Source organism: Oryzias melastigma, linkage group LG20, assembly GCF_002922805.2.
Source record: "Oryzias melastigma strain HK-1 linkage group LG20, ASM292280v2, whole genome shotgun sequence".
NCBI lineage: Eukaryota > Metazoa > Chordata > Actinopteri > Beloniformes > Adrianichthyidae > Oryzias > Oryzias melastigma.
In genome coordinates this window covers 10,615,037-10,634,475 of record NC_050531.1, presented here as the reverse complement: position 1 = coordinate 10,634,475, position 19,439 = coordinate 10,615,037, and the positions used below count along the sequence as shown (strand labels likewise).

Sequence of the window (19,439 nt, the reverse complement as noted above, 5' to 3'; positions counted from 1 at the left end):
ACTTTCTTGGCATTAAACCATACTGCTGAGCTCAATTGTTCACTAATGTTAACTGCAGTTCCCAGAGTTTTACATCCCTTCCTTATTTTAAAAGATGCTGTAAACTTAGTTGTTTACCCAATATGGGAATGTTTATATTAATTTAATTTAATGACTAATTTATTCAGTCTGAGCATCATTTTGGATGACCATGTTCGGTGGTCAGATCCGGTCTTTGTTAGAAGCAGTTGACACTAATACCACCTGTCAACAGATACATGGTTTTATTATTAACATGCAAAAGGAACATTTATTTAACAAAATGTTATTTTTCACAGAAGCGCTTGAAGAAAAAGCACAGATTTAGAGAAATAAAATAAATTAAACTATGAGTAACAAAATATTGACAGTTCTTTAGACAATTTTTAATAAGTAAGCCTAAACTATAACCAAGAAAACACAAAAAAATAAAATATATATGTAAAAAAGAAAGTTTATAATTTATTTGGTTTTCTTGTTGCAATGTCATGTCATCTTAATCAACATAAAAATGTGTCGTAACTGTTTCTAATTTGCAACTTGCAATAGTGTAAATAATAAAAAAATAAGTTATCAAAAATAATTAGCAGAAAATATCAGATGAAAATGAGACATCTTTTTTACTATTTTTAATTTAAATAAAATAATCTGCTGGAATATTGAAATGACTAAAGTGGCAAATAGACTATATTAATTATAGATTTTTCCTTATTCAATATTAATTTTAAACATTTTGGTTTGGTGCAAAAAAGCATTGAATCTAGACTACATGTTGGAAGAAAATGTCCATATCTACAGACCTTTAATTAACTAATGTTCTTTACAGTATGTTTTTTTAAGTACAGAACTTCTCAGATGGCAAGAAAAGAAAACAAAATACATACTTACTGTGAAATCTACAATCTCAGGAGTATTCCCTCAGACATCATTCTGGTCGAAATACCTGAGTAATCCCTGGTTAATGATATACCTTATCTGATAATCCTTTCTGATCAAGACTCCCTGAACAATATTCCTTAATCCTCGCTATCAACAAAAAGCTCAGAGGTCGTTTTCATCCTGTTTTGTCAAGAGTAACATGCTTAAAGAAAAAAAAAGCAACAGAACAGGCTCCAACATCATAATGGATCTTAAACAAATGTCTTTTATGCACAAATATAATGAGATGACAAATGATACAACACATCATGTGCAGAAGGGTAGAGTTTCCCCTGTGGTTTCCTCAAAGATGTGCGCTTTCAGATTCTAACAATTGAGAAAGCTTCAAACCAGCTGAAAACATTCATTTTTATTCTGCTTATTCGGTTGACAGCCTGTATGCAGACAGAAAACTGAGAGGCTTTTCTATTCCAACCACTTTGTGCGAATGAGGAAACAAATCGGCAAACCCTTTTCCCACCATCCAAACACATTACTTCCATGATGGTGAAGAAAGGAGCGGTATCATGTTTAATTTTTTAATGTAGTGCTGCCAGTCAAATTTACTCTCACGTTACAGCATGGGCTTGCCTGCTTCTTCCTGAAAACATCATGAGTCGTTCGGTCACAAGGGGCAGTATCTGCGTTCTAGGCGACATACAGGGAAATGGCTCGCTCCCCACACTATTTAAAGCCCTTTTTGTGGTGCTGAAGACAACATCTAGATACTTTAGATCCTCAGGAGCATCACTCACATTCAGTAAGTGCAACTTTTCTTCTTCTTATGCTCTTTATAAAATGCTGGAATCCAGTTTAGATAACTATGTGATTATGCTATATGAATTGTGCACACAGCACAGTGTGATCTTTATCATCCAAAGCATTTTTTTCATCATTTTTTAAAATAATTATCTAATATGTAACTTCTAATTTAAGCCAAAGTATTTCTAATTATGCAAAAAGAAAGTTACTAATTGCTTTTCTTTTTTTTAATAATGGAAGTGAATAACAGCTTCATGTGGGGTTATATTTGCAAGAAATGTGTTTAGAAATGTGTTTCCATTACAGCACTTCCTGGACTTCTGCAAACAAGTGATAGACTCATATATATATATATATATATATATATATATATATATATATATATATATATATATATATATATATATATATATATATATATATATAAGCGATGACACTTATTTAATGCTCGTAAATCAAAAAACCTTTTGGATTTTTTGGATCAAATTTACCATATAAGGTAAAATTTCATTTATTAGATGTAATTTTCTCAGTGAAGCCATCTGGATAAAAGCAGAGTTGAAAGAAGGTATGGTTGACTGGTGCCATAGTGGCATTGACTGTAAGACCATCAATTGTGGTCAAGGCTTAAGTGCAACTTTAAATCACACAAACGAGCACTCAATTATTAATGGCGCCTAATGGAAATAGGTCAAAATGAGACCCAATGTCAAATGAAATGCCATATTAGTAAAATGTCCTGCAACATATGCTCAGTACTGTATAATAATCAACTCACTGAGCACATTAACATATGTTCTCATTTGAGCTGCATGTTAACTTTGATTATTTTCCTCATTACGGAGTCGGCGCAATCCATAATTAATATGCAAAGTTACCCAGAGAAGAAGTAGATTAAAATGTTCGCCTTGGTGACCACAGCTTGCCCAGAATTAATACTCATAACTTTAATTTTGAGAGTCATTATGCTTATTTTAAGGGATCCAGAGGTGGAAAAAAAGGATCCTCATTAGCACCAATCTGCAGGAGTGCTGATCCATGCAGAATTTCATACAGAAATACAATTTATCTATAATAATCCACACTTACAGGTCTATGTAGTTCAAGAGGATTTCCGGAGAATAAAAAGCTCCATCTTTGTGTTTTTTGGGCTCCTGCAGTGCTATTACAAGGTCCTTCTCAATCTTGTTCACCCAGGATCGGGCAAGGACACCAGGGACGGACTCAAACACGCTGCCCCCCAGCTGGAAACAACATAATTGCTTTCTTCAACAGATAGGCCCCCCAAAAAACACTCAGAGAATCTGAATGCCCTTCCAGGTACAAACAAAGTCATCTGTGCCCATTTCTACCACTTGGAAGTACAGACCTTTGGGACGCAGCTTTAGGCGGTTGATTGCAGTCGTGGTGCATTTCTTTACTTTTTTTGTATCTGATATTTTTAAGGATTGAAGTTGTGTTACTGCTCCACAGATCACCAGCTAAGTGATGAACTTCAGCAGGGATGTGGCTCGACAGACCAGCTGTTACACATATGTGATCGAGGATGAGGACACGTCGCCGGCGAGCCTAAATGCAGTCGAGGTGATGATGAAAGTTACACTATCAACTGTTGAAATGAACTATTCACTTATTACAAATAGAGAAATTTTGAAAAATAAATCCATCGCTTTTGCTTAAAAAAGCCAGTTATGGGTATTTAACTGATCACATTTTATAACAACTTAATTTAAGACTTTAATTTGAAGGAGGTTCTATAAACTGTGCGATATTTGCCTTCCTGTCATAAACATATATTCAGCCATATATTAAAAGTGTCGCTTAATTAACACTCTTTGGTGATTTCTGTGTTACTTTCCAGTATTTTAAATACTCTTACATGGTAATCTGCATTTTACTCAGAAAGTATATTTTATCTATGGATCAAATAAGTGAATTAAACTTTATTTACTCACAAAAGAACAGTCCTTATTAGCTCCTTTATTATTTCTGCTGTGATGATTTTGACTTTTACAGTTTTAATTAGGAGGCCTCATTAAATAATCTTTAAAAAAAGAAATATTTAAAGTGTAGTTTTAGAGCTTGTATGTCGATAATGACTAAAATTTTGAAATTTTGCATCAAAATTCCAATTTTACTTGCAGTTTTTTAGTAAAAGTAAAAGAAAAATTGAGAAACCGGAACCCCTTTTTTGCGATTCACCAATGTCAATGTTTTAGTGATGCTCCAAAAAGACCAGATGAGATTTTCTTCAAGCTCCAATGAGTATTGACTTTTTCATACTAAAATGTGTCTGATTTTGTCATCTTTAACAATAAATAAAACAAACTGCTGCAGATGAAATAAAATGAAAATAAACAGAAGCAATTATGCAGAAGTATTGGAAGTCAATACACTATCAAGACAACTAGTAACACTGTTGTCTTTCTGTTTAATCTCTTTGGTAAAATCATCCATTAACAACTGTATTTCATGATGTCTTGTTTTTTTTTTTTTTCTTTAAAGTTAGCAGAGAAGGGTGACCTGGCTCACCTGGAGAACCTGGTGAGGAAAAGCCCAGAGGTTTTGAACGAGAAAGATGACTGTGGAGCCAGTCCCCTGCATCATGCCGCTGCAGGCGGCCACGTCACCCTGATCCAGTTCATCGTCACTGTGGTGGACCCACAGGGTAAACTCAAGACAGCATGCACTGTTGTATGTCATGTTTTAAATTGCACATACAAAATTTGCATGTTTTTTTTCTTCTTTTCCAGAGCTGAACTGCAGTGATGACCAGGGGAACGTACCCCTGCACTGGGCAGTGGAGAGGAACAAACCAGAGAGCTGCAGAACTCTTTTGGACCTGGGCGCTGACCCCAACGTCCTCAACACCGCTCTGTTGTCGCCGCTACACTTGGCTGTTAGCCTCAGATACAACGACCTTGTGGAGGTGAAGAGGCTGGATCACACTACGTCCTTTTTTCATACTTAAAGGGGGAAATACTTCTAAAAAAGGAATAAACTGTACAGATAAACATCCTTTTGAGTATTTTATTGAAGCATTGTGAAGGTTTTAATGAAAATCTTATTTTTATCCAAATAACATCTAAAAGTTTGATGTCTTTCCCCTCTACGCTCAAAGACAAAAGTCAACATTTATTGGCTGTTTTCCACAAACTGAAGTATGACATTAAAGGTTACAAAGTTTGGACGACACTCTCTGTTTTTACCTCTGCGCCCCACAGCTGCTTTTGTCCTACAACGCCACCGACTGCAACCTACAGGGAGACCTTGGAAACACCCCCCTGATGATGGCCTGCTCCCTCAATAACTGTGAGGCTCTCACTATTTTGGTGCGTACACAAGTCTTTCAGTTGTTGCTGGCCTAACCTTGACTTACAACTGATGAGACATTATCTTCTCCTCCAAACAAAGCTCAAACATGGAGCCAAGCTCTGCCAGCAGAACAAGCTCGGCCATTTCTCCATGCATGCTGCTGCCTTTGCAGGCGCAAAGAAAGCCATGGAAGTCATTTTGAAGGCTGGTGAGTGAATTATTGTCAAAAATGAGAGTTACAAAGTTGAGCGAAAATGGTATTTCTAGGGAGGCAACAGTTTTTTCTTGGTTATCAAGCAGTTAAGAAAGCAAAACTCCACCAACACTTCCTTATATTCCCCTAAACACAACGTAACAAATGGCCAAAATAGCTTTCATGATCGAGTAAAGACTGAGCTTAACTTGAATCCAGAATAATATGGATATCCTGATTTATTGAGTTTTCTGCTGTTGGCAGGAGAGGAGCATGGCCACCCTGCAGCAATACACATCAACTACTTGGACAAGTCCAATAGCAGCCCTCTCCATCTGGCTGTACGTGGGGGGAATATTGAGGCCATCCGTCTCTGCATTGCTACCGGGGCCAAAATCGACCAGCAACAGGTACTTGCATCAAAAACGACGGCGTCTCCACCAGCAAACATTTTAGCGAGCAGACACAGATTTGCTTATGTTTTCCTAATACTCAGTGTGCCTTGAACATGAACATGCCGGGGAACTGCGGATTATAAATTTAGCCATTCGTCTTCCAGCTGTCAGTCGCATGCCCTGCCAGATTTGCATTGTTTCCTTTAATCACAGTCTCATTTGCCTACACCTGTCCCGCCTTTTCCTGACAAAAGGTCCCGGTCTTTGTGCTACTGCAGCACGTCAGTCTTATCATCCCCATCTGGGAGTGATCGTTATGTCTAGCCCTGGGCCAGTGGCCAGAGCTACAGCAGGAATAGTGGGTTCAGTAATAGCTTTGGTTGGCTAAATTGATACAAATTGCCTCCACTTACACTGTGAGCTGAGTGGAGCGATCGCTGGCCTCTTCTTACCAGTCCTGGTTATCTCATTAAAGGCTTGTGTTACACCCCCAGCATTCAGCCAGCAAGTCTGAGAGATGCTCTGCTAATGTTGCACTGGGGAGGTGTAGAATATGTATGTGAGTAAGTGAGTCCGCATGACATGCTTGTCCACATGCTAATTCCCCTAAATGTGTTTATTTTCTGCTCTATTTGACCGACCGTCACTGTCTGTGGATGGGCCAAAGTCTGTGGATATTCAGTCGTCATACTTAATATTTGGGGTATTTTGCTGTCCAGAATGATCGATCCACGCCACTTCATTTGGCCTGCACACAAGGTGCCACTGAGGTGGTCAAATTGATGCTGAGCACTGTGGACCAGGTAGAAGATATCATCAACCTCACTGACGGGGCGTGTCAAACCCCTCTGCACAGGTAAGTTTGTCCCAGAAGTAAGACTGTACAAATAGAGGTAACTATAACTACTATAGGTAGAAAGGGGGATTAAAGTAGCTGAAAATGAGCATAAGCATTTCAAAATAACATTAGAATTAAGAATTCAGATTTCATTGTAAAATATCCAACTTCGTTTCTTGAATTTAAACCCTAACTGCCAAATCTTTTGCGTCAGGATTAATACTCTGAAAAAAATTCTACAAAAAGATATTTTTAATCTCAAAACACTGAAGAAGGAACATTTCAAATTAAAAAAAAAATACTTTTTTTTCATGTAAATATTTTTTTCCTGTTTAAATATGTTTTTGGCATCTAATACAATCAAATAAAAATAAATAATAAAAATAAATAAAAAAAATCATAAAATTATAATTAAATAAATAAATAAATAAAGAACATCCTAATATTATAAATACATAAATATTTTAAATAAATAAATACAATTGTGATATTATTTATAAATAAATAAATATCTGAATATTAATACATAAATATGTATTTTAAATAAATAAACAGCATCCCAATATTATTTATAAATAAATAAATAAATGCATATATTTTTTAAATAAAAAGATGGGTTATTGAAAAAAGTCCATAATGGCTTCCACACACCCACAAAGGTGATTCTGAACTTCTTAGAGAGTTCCATATTTTCTCAAGTTTAAGGTGAAACAATACATCTTTATCTAACCGAGTGAGATACAGTGGCTGGTTGAGTATCCATCCATTTAAGCAGAATCAATAACCCTTTTACTTCCAATAGTACTTACTGTCATAAAATTATATTTTTGGACATTTTTCTTTATTTTGTTTAAATTAATTTTTCATCTCAAAATTATTTTTCCCGTTTTGGATTTTCCGCTCTGGTGTTGTTTTCAAAATTTTGAGTTTTTCCCTAGAGACTCATAGCTCTTAACTTTTAACATGCAAAGAAAATAAAAGATAAGAATGTCACGGTGGTGACTCCTTAATTTTTTTTTTTTTTTTCTGTAATTAGCTTTTTAACTTTGTTCCTAACTTTTGTTTTTCCAAAAATGTATTCATTTACTCAGTGGTGGTGAACAGTGACCTACATAAGACAACTTTAAGTAAACAAAAAATGCAATAAGAATAAACGTTATCTTACTCAAGAACAGTTTATCTGCACAAACACAATCACAGTGTAGCAGTAAAGCAGATTTCCTTGTACAATAATCTTTTTAATGATGTCATCAAAACCTCCAAAGCTATTTATTTTTTTAATCATGAGCTTGTACAGACAGCCCTTAAAAAAAAGATGTAAAATAGCTGTAATTATATTTTCTTTTAACAGCTAGTGATAAATCACATTTTTTTATACTTGGTGTTTCTTATGGTATCTAGACAGAAATGTGGAGGACTATTGATGTATTGCAGACAGTCATTCAGTTAAAGGAATTACCCCATCTGCTCTTTGAAAATACTTTACATCACCAGACTACCCGGAATTTGTCATTATAAGGAAACACGACAATCAGAGGATAAAACGTTTTCAGACAAGAGAAAATCCGGCTCTTATATCATCCTCTGACAAAGCAGAATTAGAGTGAAGTCATGCTTACTCAACATTTGACATTATGACTAAGGACTGAGTCTCTCACAGGCATGAGCCGGTTTACAGCAACTGTGTTTACTTTTCCAGGGCTACAATATTTGACCACAATGAGCTGGCGGAGTACCTCATTTCTTTGGTAAATAAAGACTCACACATGACATACATGACATGCATGAATGCACGTGTGTTATTTATAAGCAACTTAAGCTGTATTCAAAGAGAGAAATCACGTTTTATTCATTTATCTGCTCTGTACATCTCTCAGGATGCTACAATAAATGCAACCAACAACGTCATACGCCCCAATCTTTGCTATTATCACTCAGTGTTTGCCATTTTAAATACACAGTTGGGTTTATTAAATGTTCAAGGTGCCTCCCTTCGTTTATGGACCGTCTGTCACCATCTGTCGCAAAGTGGGCTGTTTTAACAGAGCGGCGCTGCTCGGGGCGGGAGGTCGGGGCCAAGTTTATTTCCTGTTCGCAAACACAGCAAAAAGAAAATCAACTTGTGTGTGTAGTTCTGCTACTGTAAATCAGAGGCATCATCTGGCAACCACCTAATCTTTAGTACAGAGAATTAAGAGTGGGATAATAAAAGATTAATTTGATTTATTAAATTGGATGTACTGCTGGTCTATTAAAGTATAGATTTTTCTTAGAAGGTTTAGATTTATGTTTATTGTTTTTTTTACAAATGTGAATCTTATTAGAGGGATTTTAAAATGTTTTTTGCCACATTTACATGTAACACACTAATAGCACGTTCTTGCCCATAGTGTTCACACTGAGCAAGCAGGGAGGGGCTACTTCTTCTTCTTCTTCTTCTTTTGCAACTGTTTTGTTGGTGCATGTACGCCACCTATAGTTTGAAAAGAGTTGGTGTGAATCATTAAAGCAATGTAAATCTAGAATTTTTCTTTCACAGCTCTATTCCGATACACTTCGGTTTGGGCACAAACCATTCATTTTTTTCCCTCCATGATCAATTTTCAAATGGTTAGCACTTCCTTGAATTAAAAAGGAAGCCATCCACACATCACTACCAAATCTGAACTTGGTTGAACTTTCAACAACCAAGGAAAAGTGTATGTAAAGGCACGTAAATGTGCATTTCGAGCTTCCACTTTCAAAACTCTTGCATTTCTTTACTTTTGCAAGTTTTTTCTTACAGTGTTTTGTCTTCGGTCTTAAAATATTAAAGAAAACATGGTTGATTTTAAAGATATATTGTTTTTCTAATGTAAAATTCTGATTTTATTTTTAAATACATACAGTATATATATATATATATATATACAATTTTTGTTTGTTTTATTTAGTTTTTAATGGGTTTTTTTCACCTCTCGTTGAATAGCCCCCTGTTATGTACATAAAACACCCAAAAATGGTCTTAAGAATGTGTGTGGCGACGTATGAATGGAAGAGAAACTACCTAAAAACACGCATCTACACACATTTCCACAGACTTCTAATTGAAAGTGGTTAGAAAAAAATGTCTGATAATATGCATGTTTCATTAAGAAGATTTAGTGATGCTTGAATAGTTTTTCCTTTACAGTTTTCAAAAATTTCAAAGACTTTTTTGGCCATACAGATAATGATATGGATAATTGATGGATGAAGTTTTACTATTTGTTTATAATCTTGAGTTTGATAAAGCTCAGCATCGGTTAATCCTCAACCTTTAAAAGATTTTCCTGCGACTTTCAAATTAAATTTTTAAAATCAACTAGGAAATACATTACATTAGATCAATCAATGCACCTGAAAAGAAAAAGCAATAAAAAAGTAATGATGCGTTCTCTCATCAGGGTGCAGATCTCAACAGCAGTGACTGTAAAGGCAACACTCCCCTGCTGTTGGCAACCAGCTGTGGAGCCTGGAAATGTGTAACTCTGCTTTTGTCAAAAGGTGAGCCGTTATGTTGTTTAGTACAAAACACTCAGTGTTTGAGAATTCTGATTATTGACAAGCTGTTTGGTTTTTTGTTTCTCTTTAGGGGCAAATGTCAATTTGAAAGACAAATGTGGTTGTAACTTCCTTCACCTGGCCATTCTGCAGCCAAAAGGGCTGAAAAACATCCCAGAAGACGTACTGCAGGTATTTCCTGAGATCACACAAAGATCTCCTCGTCTCTGAGGTCTCGAAATATTTTACAGAAAATAATAAAAACTGTTCGATTTCCAAAGAAAAAACAATATTCCTGGTAGGGTTTTTAAATGAGCACCAGACAACTTGCAAAATATTTCTTAAATTCCAATTTTAACAGGTAAAAATCAAAGTTGTTTTGTCTTTAAGAAAAATCGTAATGTGCTACATGAAGACTTTGCTCCGATGTTTCATTTATTCACCTGCTAGGTTGTGAACTTGGGGCACATTACATCAAAATGTGGTTGAACGGTGGGGAGAAATCACAGCTGTTAACAATAAAAAATATGGATTTGATAGTGGATGAGTAAAGTGAAACAATAAAAAGAAAATGAACCAAACAAAGAGGATGTTGAGATCAAAACACCTCTCTGGTCATCATAAGTTTGACCAAGAAAAGAACATAATGTACATTAAATTGCTGTTCCATCTACACAAGAGAAAAAAGTGGGATTTACGGAGAAAATAATAAAAATGAGAAAAAACATTCAAAGTAACTAAAAAGATTGTGAAGTTGTACAAGTTCTAAGAAACTAAAAATAACACTAGTTAGAGCTCTGGAGAATTTTAAATAAATGAAGGATTAGGATGAATACATGGTTAAAACAATTGTAAATGGTTATGTTTTCCACTTTGACACAACTTTGACTTCTTTCGAAATACTCTTGTCCATGACCCTTTATTTATTTTTTGTCACTATAAATATATATTTTTTTCAAAACTTTATTATAACTCTTTACAGGTAGCAGCATCAGTGCTAAACACTAAAATGACTATTATTTGTGTGTAGCGCAACACTGTGAAGGCCTTGCTGAGCTGTGAGGATAATGAGGGCTGCACCCCACTCCATTACGCCTGCAGACTGGGGATCCATGACTCGGTGAAGAACATGCTGGGCCTCTCAGGGCAGGTCGGCCTTGCATGCAAGTCCAAGGACAAGAAGTCTGCTCTGCACTTTGCCGCCCAGTAAGTTTTGATTGGTCCCAGAGGGGCGAGAATTTCCACACCATCGAATAAAACAACAATGATTTGACCTGAATTTGACCAAAACGTTGCTTCAACTTTGGATTTTTTTTTTTTTTTTTTAAGATGAGCGTGCTGTGTAATTTTGACACTAACGGCTGATAATTAAACATTTCTTTTTACATTTGATGTTATTTTTGTTAAAATGTTGCATCCTGTTTTAATTATATAACTTGAGGCATCAACAAAATGACACTTTTGTCCCCTTTCATTGGTTTCCATAAGCTAAAAATATAAGAAAAATAGCATATTAATTTACCAAGTATCCCATCAGTCTTTCCTTAAGCATCTATTAAGGTTTTTCAATTAATTTTTTCATTAGAAGAGGAATGTATTTCTTTTTAAAGGACACAGAAAGTTATAGATTACAGCCTATTCTTCTTGCACTGATCAATAAGTGGAGGGAGAAAGGAGAAAAACGCTTCCTGTAGAGTATCTGATTCATTACCTGACAACCTAAAAAGAGAATTTCCAGTGCAGCCCTGTACATGAACACCAGTTGGACGATGACGAATGAGTTCTGTCACCGCACTGTCCAGTTGTTTTAATCCTGGGAGAAATTCCCATGCTTGGGAGCGTTTTTAAGATTAATTGAAGCGACATCACACATTGCCCTTAAGGAGCTGTCACCAGAAAGAATTCAATTAGCCCGGCGTATGTAACGAAACGTTACAAATAGTGCAAGAAGAGAACATTAAACATTATTGTTATTGATTTTTCCATCATGTACACCCATTTTGTCAGAGCAAGGGGGCAAAGGAAGATGGTGTTATGATGTCATGCTTTAACTCCTTTGGAAACCTCATTTCTTTTTGACACTTGGACCAATGTGCAGGCAAAGAAAGCGGCTGACCCTCTTAAAAAGCGTCGGAGACAAAGTGGTCTATAAGGCATTCTGTTATTTATACTTATTTCTTCTCATTGGTTCCAGCAACCTGGGTCACGACTTCCAGGAGATTGAGCAATCCCCCCACACCAAAGCCATTTTCATTAAAATTACATTTTAAGACACTTTTGGGATTATAAAGAATAAGTTTTTGCCTTGAAACTGCAATGTAATATTAGAAACTGTAAACCCCAAAACCTGCTTTCTAGAGTCACACATTCCTGCTTCATCGTCAATATTTTTTTGGGTTGTGAACATTAAATATTCAATCGGTTTTTAGTACTTTAATCTCGTTATTTCTTTGATTTAGATTGCTTTTTCACAAGAAACACACTATTTGATGCAGGGTCACAGTAACAGGACAATGAAAGAAAAATGTCCTGTTTTTGTTCAAAATCTGTATATTGTGTAAAATTTACCAGGTAAAACATTGTGATTAATACTGATTAATCTCGACCCAAAAGTGTGATTATTTAGTTACTTTTTTTTAAATTGAGTGACAGCACTAATTAAAAATTAGGGATGTAAAAAATACTAGATACGTATCGAAAAATCAATTGATCAAATGCAGCATTGTTTGAAAATCACAGATATGAACAAGATTATGTTGGTTTAAAGGTATAAAATTAATCAACAAGTGAATAATTGATTTCGGGCAAACTGCAGTTTCTCTTTCTGCCTTTTTTCTTACCGTCTTTGTCTTTTTATGTACATGTGACGCAAACAAAAAGACGTCCAATCATAAGCTTGCTTCTTCTAAGTCAAAACCTGAATACATTTTTCTGTCAAATGTCGAGCATTATTATTTATAGCTATAAATGGCATATGAATAAGAAATATCTACATTTTAGCGTTTTAATCGTATCGCAAAAAAGTTAGCTGAATCCTTTATATATCAAGATGCAAATCGAATCATGTGAGAGGAAAAGATACACGCCCCGATTAAAAATAAATGTTCCAAATGTACAGTTTTGTGTGTAATTTCACATTGTGATTATTCGCTGTAACTAAAAATAATAATAATCAATATTATTCGTGATTTATCTCTTTTTTCAGGTTTGAGATTAATTATTTACACTTCTTTAATTGATTCCCGACTCTTATATTTTGTGGTACAAATGAAGGAAAAAAGTCAGAACTTCTTTTTATACGTGGATTCATGCAGAGTTGTGCCCATTGGCCTCATCTATTTTACTAAAAGTACCTCAAGTGTATTAAAGGGAATCAAACCATCACTAAAAGACTCAACTTCTTGTCTTTTTCTTCTCTTCTTAAAGGTACGGGCGCATCAACACCTGTCAGAGATTATTGGAGACCATCACTGACTCCCGCTTGCTAAATGAAGGAGACGAGCGGGGCCTGACACCTCTGCATTTAGCTTCCAAAGGGGGCCACACTAAAGTGGTTCAGCTGCTGCTGCGCAAGGGAGCTCTCTTTCACAGGTAGCGGCAAACACAGGGATCAATGTTTGAATCTCTTAGCCTGGAGGCTTGAAATGCAAATTACATCAAACACACGTGATTTTTGCATCTTTTCACAGTGATTACAAAGGCTGGTCTTGTCTGCATCATGCTGCTTCTGAGGGATACACTCAAACTATGGCCATTCTGCTGTCAGCCAACCTCAAATTACTGGATAAAACAGATGAGGATGGGGTAAAAACTCCTGCTCTTTCAGTTCTGCCCCAAGGGATTCATAAATAGATCAGAAAGAACTAATGGTTCTCAAAAATGTCTGCAGACAAAGTAAAAAAAAGTTGCTTTTTAAAGTTGTTTTTGCCTTGTTGCCACATCAGAACACAGCGCTGCATATTGCAGCAAGAGCGGGACACGTGGCGGCAGTCAGGCTGATGCTGGTCAAAGGGGCGGAGCTCATCTTGAACAAGAACCACACATCATTCCTCCATGAAGCAGTGCAGAACGGAAGAAAGGATGTGGTCAATGCTGTGGTTGATAGTGAAAGGTGGGTATTTTACAAGACTAAAGGTTCAGAGTTGTGGATTTGTCTCCAGGAATTCTTCACAACCAGCTGTTTGTAAGACTTATAGTTGATTAAACTTTTATTTCTTGTAACTTTTGAATTTTTTTTTCTCAATTTGAAGCTAATTTGAGTTTTTCTTCTTCCAGATGTGACGAAGCGTTGCAGCTGTTCACTCCCGGCACCAGCCAGAGATGCCCCATACTCGATATGATTGAGTTTCTGCCTGAAACCTGCAAGGTTTTTCACTGACTTAATTAAAAAAAAAATCTTCAAAACCTAAATCTATGGACACTTTCCTGTTACATAATATGTCACTTTTCAACTCTCTTCTACAGCATCTACTGGACCGCTGTGTGAGAGAGTCTGATGATGACCACAACAGCCCTAACTACCATGTAAGCATAGACAGTGTAATGAAAACTTTACTGTGAAATCATCTATGCATTTAAAGAATAATTTTTTTTTTTTTTTTTTGTAGATTGAATATAGTTTCCGATGGCTCCAGGCTCCCATTTCACCCCAAAAGTTGAGCGATGAGTCCTTGAAGATTCAGCCACTGGCTGCAGTCAATGTAAGCAATAAAAAAAATCCACCTTTGGTGGTTCCCCATCTTTGGTCAAACATTTCTCCAAACTCTACTCAGATGCTTGGTTTTGTTGAGTTTTGTGGAAAATATTATTGCCAGTTTGAAGAGAAAAGATTTCAAACAATCAGCCAAAAAGCAAAACTACCAACTTTCTTCCAAATGCTCTACAAATAGGATTTATTGTAAAATCTTTGGAGATGAGGTCATTCATTTTTGCTAGTTGCATCACCAAACAAACACTTGGGTATGAATGAGATGTATTAGTTCACAATAATTTGGAAATATGTGTCTGTTACTGAGTACTAGCTGGTGCGAAGTGTCATAATGGTGTAAATTTCACAATTCCGATATATGAACGGAGGTTCTTGATCACACTTTTAGCATACAGTATGGTGTTCACAATGGACTGTCGCTACCTAATACTAGTACAAGTACCTACAGTTAGAAAAGGCTTGGTGTGAAATGTTAAAACAGGTCAAATCTCATGAATCTCCAAGCTTTTTCTTTCACAGCTCTATTCTGATATGTGAAAGACTTGGTGTCACGTGATTCCAGCCGGGCACAAACTGCAATTGATTTCTCCTTCATGATCAATTTTCAAACAGTTAGAACTTCCGTGAATTAAAAAGGACACTACCCATCCCTCACTACCAAATCCGAGTCCCTGATTGGTCATTATTCGACCTGGTTTAACTTTCAATGCTTGGTCAGTAGTCGCAGATTTTGGTTGTAGAACCCAAAAACAGCAAGAGGACCTGGCTGTAGAAAACAACTTAGCCTCAAAATGATGTCAGACCATCATCAGCTGAAAGTCTTTGACTGAAGTTTGAATGAAGTTTAAGCTCTTCCCCAAAAAAACACTGGAACCAGGTTATGATTAGGGTTAGGGTTAGGAATCTTCTAGTACAGATAGGCAAATTCAGCTTCTGGGTACAGTTGCGACAAATCTTCCAGCTAATGATGAGTTCAATGTTGTGTTTGGGCCCTATCTTGCATGCAACCAGATCTCCCTGAAGTGGTCACTTGAACACATCTTGCCAGGGCAGGTGTTAACATAGTATCACATAATTCCATCTGGGCGCAATTACTAATTTATCCTCCGTAATCAAATTTTAAATGGTTGGTACTTCCATGAGTGGAAGGGGTCGCCATCCCAACGTCAATACCAAATCCAAGTCCCTGATTGGTCAAAGCACAACCTGGTTTAACTTTCAGCATGCATTCATGTACATTTTGTACATAGAGCTAAAAAACCGGCATAGAAACTTGCATAAGCCGGAAAAGTCCATTTATGTGCATTTACATAGACTTTTTTTGGTAGTAGTAGCTTGAACGTGTGTTGCTGAGGACCATGTGAGTATAGCTTCAAATTGCTAAATCTCTGAATGCTTTTCACCTTTTTTCTGCAGGCAATGGTGAAGTACAATCGCATAGAGCTCCTTAACCACCCAGTCTGCAAAAAATATCTGGCAATGAAGTGGTGTGTAGCCCTCACTTAACAAATCACTTATATCCAGTCAATATAAAAGCTGGTTTTGCAGTGTGAGGAGTTTTCTGCTTCACTTCTTTTTTTTTGCATCTGCAGGGTTGCATATGGTAGCAAAGCTCATGCTCTCAACATGTTTTTGTACCTGTTGGGATTGCTGCCCTTGACCCACTTAATCGTGACTCTCCGGCCCTCTATGAACACCACTGACACAGGTGACCGTTCCATCAACATGGTGCCTGTGTCTTTTACTGAGGTAAAGTATTGAACGGCTTTATGATGCGATCTTCCTTCAGATTTACTCAATGTGTGTGTTCTGTTTTGCAGCAATCTGTGTTCAAGTCCTTCTGTATGGTGATGGTCCTGATCATGAACGTTTACTCTATAGGAAAAGAAGTCATACAGTTATCACAGCAGGTACTGACATTGAGTCTCGAATCATACATATGAATTAAAACGATGTTTTTATTTGATTTTCTTGCTTTTCTTACTTCTCAAAAGCGCTGGAATTACTTTAGGGATCACTCCAACCAAAACGACTGGGCTTCAGCCATCTACTCTCTACTGTTCATCATCCCTCTGATGATCAATGCAGAGGGCTCGCTGCACTGGCAGGCAGGAGCACTGGCTGTCTTGCATTACTGGATTGGTTTTCTTCTTTATCTCCAGAGGTAGAGTTTGCTTTTGTTGCTACCACTATTTTTACGTCATGGAGGAGTTTTGTTGTTGACTCTTTGGTCATGTTCAGGTTTGAAAATGTCGGCATCTTTGTGGTGATGTTCGGGGAGATCATGAAGACACTGGCCCGCATTGTGATGCTGTTTTTCTTCCTGATGTTGGCCTTCAGTTTGGCGTTCCATGCTCTAATGCTCAACCAGGTAACAGAGAAATGTATTTAAATCAGTTCAAGAAAAAAAGAAGTAAAATCTCTTAAATATGCTGGGTAGATGGATCTGAGTATATATTATAAATGCCAAGGTGAAATATTGATACTAGCAAGAGGAAATCAATACTTCCAACTCAGTTTGCCTTTATTATGTACAGTTAAGTACTCGAATTTACTTACAGTAAGTACAGCAGTGTCAGTGTAGCCAGATTGGACAAAAAAAAAAATCAAAATTTGAGCGAAAACTTGTCCAATTTAATGGTGTATTTGTCGGGAAAGTATCAATATCATTAGTCTTGTAAATACTTGGTATTGGATCAATGCCCAAATTCCTATTACTATCCACCCCTACTGTTGAACCAGGATGGGAACCTTTATTTTACATACTTATTTTCAATTAATCCTCACATCCTGATTTTGCTTACGTTCTAACTCTTCTTTATCTCAGTTTTTTAACCACAAACATTCACATTACTTTGTCTTTGTCATCAGAGGCAGTTCGACACGGTGCCGCTCTCCGTGATCCAAACCTTTGTGATGATGGTCGGGGAACTGAACTACCAGAATAACATCCTGGATGCCTTTCTGAACAATGAGCTGCCCTTCGGCATCCTGACATATGTCATCTTTGTGCAATTTGTGATGCTCATGCCTATCCTGCTGGTGAACTTGATGGTAAGCATGTCCTGTATATAGTTTATTTTTGTAATAACATAAAACCAGAGATTTCTGATAATTATTGTTTGGCAAATGTAGATCGGTTTGGCAGTTGGAGATATTGCTGAGGTTCAAAGAAATGCCTCTTTAAAACGGATAGCCATGCAGGTAAGTACGATCCTAGCCAATCAGGGTTACTAACATCAGTTAGTGAGTTTGCTCTTAAGTCACCTTTGACTCTGACCTCAGATTGACCTTCACACCTCTCTGGAAGATAAGCTCCCGTACTGGTTCATGAAACGTGTTGACAAACCCTCAATCATCCTCTATCCCAATCGTAAATGTTCCAAGGTATAAGCTCAGCACTAAATATGAAAGCTATTTCAATTTTTCCTATTTGGATCTATCTTTGTTAGGCCTTTTTTTCTCCATCTTTCAGCACTTCCTTACACAGCTGATCTCCGGTGAAGAGGAGAAAAATGAGGTCTGGAGTCGTCTGCAGTCCAAGTCACAGAACTGCACTGTCATAGAGAATGAACTGAAGAAGCAGAAGATCAGGTGAATTTGCATAATAAAGACTCTTTTAGTTTGCAAGTCTTTAAATAAAAGCTTTCAGCTTTTTAAAAGTATTTGAAATGTTGGAAAGAAGCTTTGAAGCCAAAAAATTATGTATGAAGTCTTGGTGGGAACTGCTATCAAGCAGAGTCATCTTTTTTAATCTATGAGCAACACCTAGTGGTGACTCAACATAACACAAGAAAAAGTATTTTAGGAGTAGCTGGCTAAAAAAAGCCTCACCTATAATTTAAAATTACATACAGCACAAAATGATATTTTCTTGCAGGATGAAAGAGATGTCGAGCATTCTGGAGAAGCAGCACTGCCTCCTGAAGCTCATCATCCAGAAGATGGAGATCACCTCGGAGGCGGACGAGTACGACGGCCCGGTGAACATCAGGGGCACCATGTGGCCCAACCTGACTAAGACTAAAACACGAGGCCGCACCACGTCCCGGTGGGTCCCCCTGATGAAAGCCATCGAGGCGAAGCGTAAATGAAGAGGACTCCTTTGAAAACTTTTGCACACAGGGCTGACATCCCTTTATACTAGGGTTAGAATAAAAATTTAAAATGTATGCACTTGAATTCACCATTTACATGACACCTCTGGTTTATTTTCCTGAAAATATCGCTTTAGTGTGAGTAATCACTGCAGTCATTTTAAAGCATATCATAGCTCTTCAGCATGTCCACAAAAGCTTGTCTGTCAGCTGGCGTTGTGCTTTATGCATTTTAATGTTAAAGCCTATAATCATCAAGCTGCTCTTCATTAGAATATATACGTTCACGTTCCAATCCAAAAATGGAAGAAAAAAAAATCTAATTTCTTCAGCTTAAAAAAACGTGGAGTTTGAAATGAGCCAAAACAAATAAAAAAAAAGGAAAAATAAAATAAAACTGTAGAAACTGGGATTGAAGGTTAAGCATTGTGGCTTGGTATTATATGTATCAATGAATAAACAAAAACAAGAAAATAGAATTTAGTTTAAATTGTTCTTGATTTGTGCCTGAATGTGAGTTTTTATGATGTACGCAGTGTTGCCTTCCTTCCTTTCTGTGATGCTGTAATATCTTTATGTGTCCTTTGTCCTCCTTAAACCTTAACTTAATTACATCACCAAATAAAATGTATCCCTTCTGATGGAAAATTATTCTTTTGAACTCATCCGGCAC

At 36.7% G+C, this 19,439-nt stretch overlaps 1 protein-coding gene across 1 annotated transcript; it reads left to right on the top strand.

The window, feature by feature from the left end:
* The first annotated feature begins 1,652 nt into the window (after nt 1–1,652).
* On the top strand, nt 1,653–19,158 carry trpa1b (transient receptor potential cation channel, subfamily A, member 1b). Its single transcript, XM_024280307.2, has 29 exons — nt 1,653–1,696; nt 2,896–3,018; nt 3,172–3,282; nt 4,204–4,366; nt 4,452–4,627; nt 4,923–5,030; nt 5,113–5,221; nt 5,471–5,616; nt 6,321–6,457; nt 8,139–8,187; nt 9,865–9,964; nt 10,053–10,153; nt 10,992–11,167; nt 13,388–13,552; nt 13,651–13,765; nt 13,906–14,072; nt 14,237–14,327; nt 14,426–14,485; nt 14,569–14,661; nt 16,086–16,156; nt 16,262–16,418; nt 16,490–16,579; nt 16,664–16,833; nt 16,911–17,040; nt 17,541–17,723; nt 17,805–17,873; nt 17,955–18,056; nt 18,145–18,263; nt 18,550–19,158. The coding sequence occupies exons 3-29, from the start codon at nt 3,187–3,189 to the stop codon at nt 18,761–18,763; spliced, it is 3,357 nt and encodes a 1,118-aa protein (XP_024136075.1). The 5' UTR covers nt 1,653–1,696; nt 2,896–3,018; nt 3,172–3,186; the 3' UTR covers nt 18,764–19,158.
* The last annotated feature ends 281 nt before the right edge of the window (nt 19,159–19,439 follow it).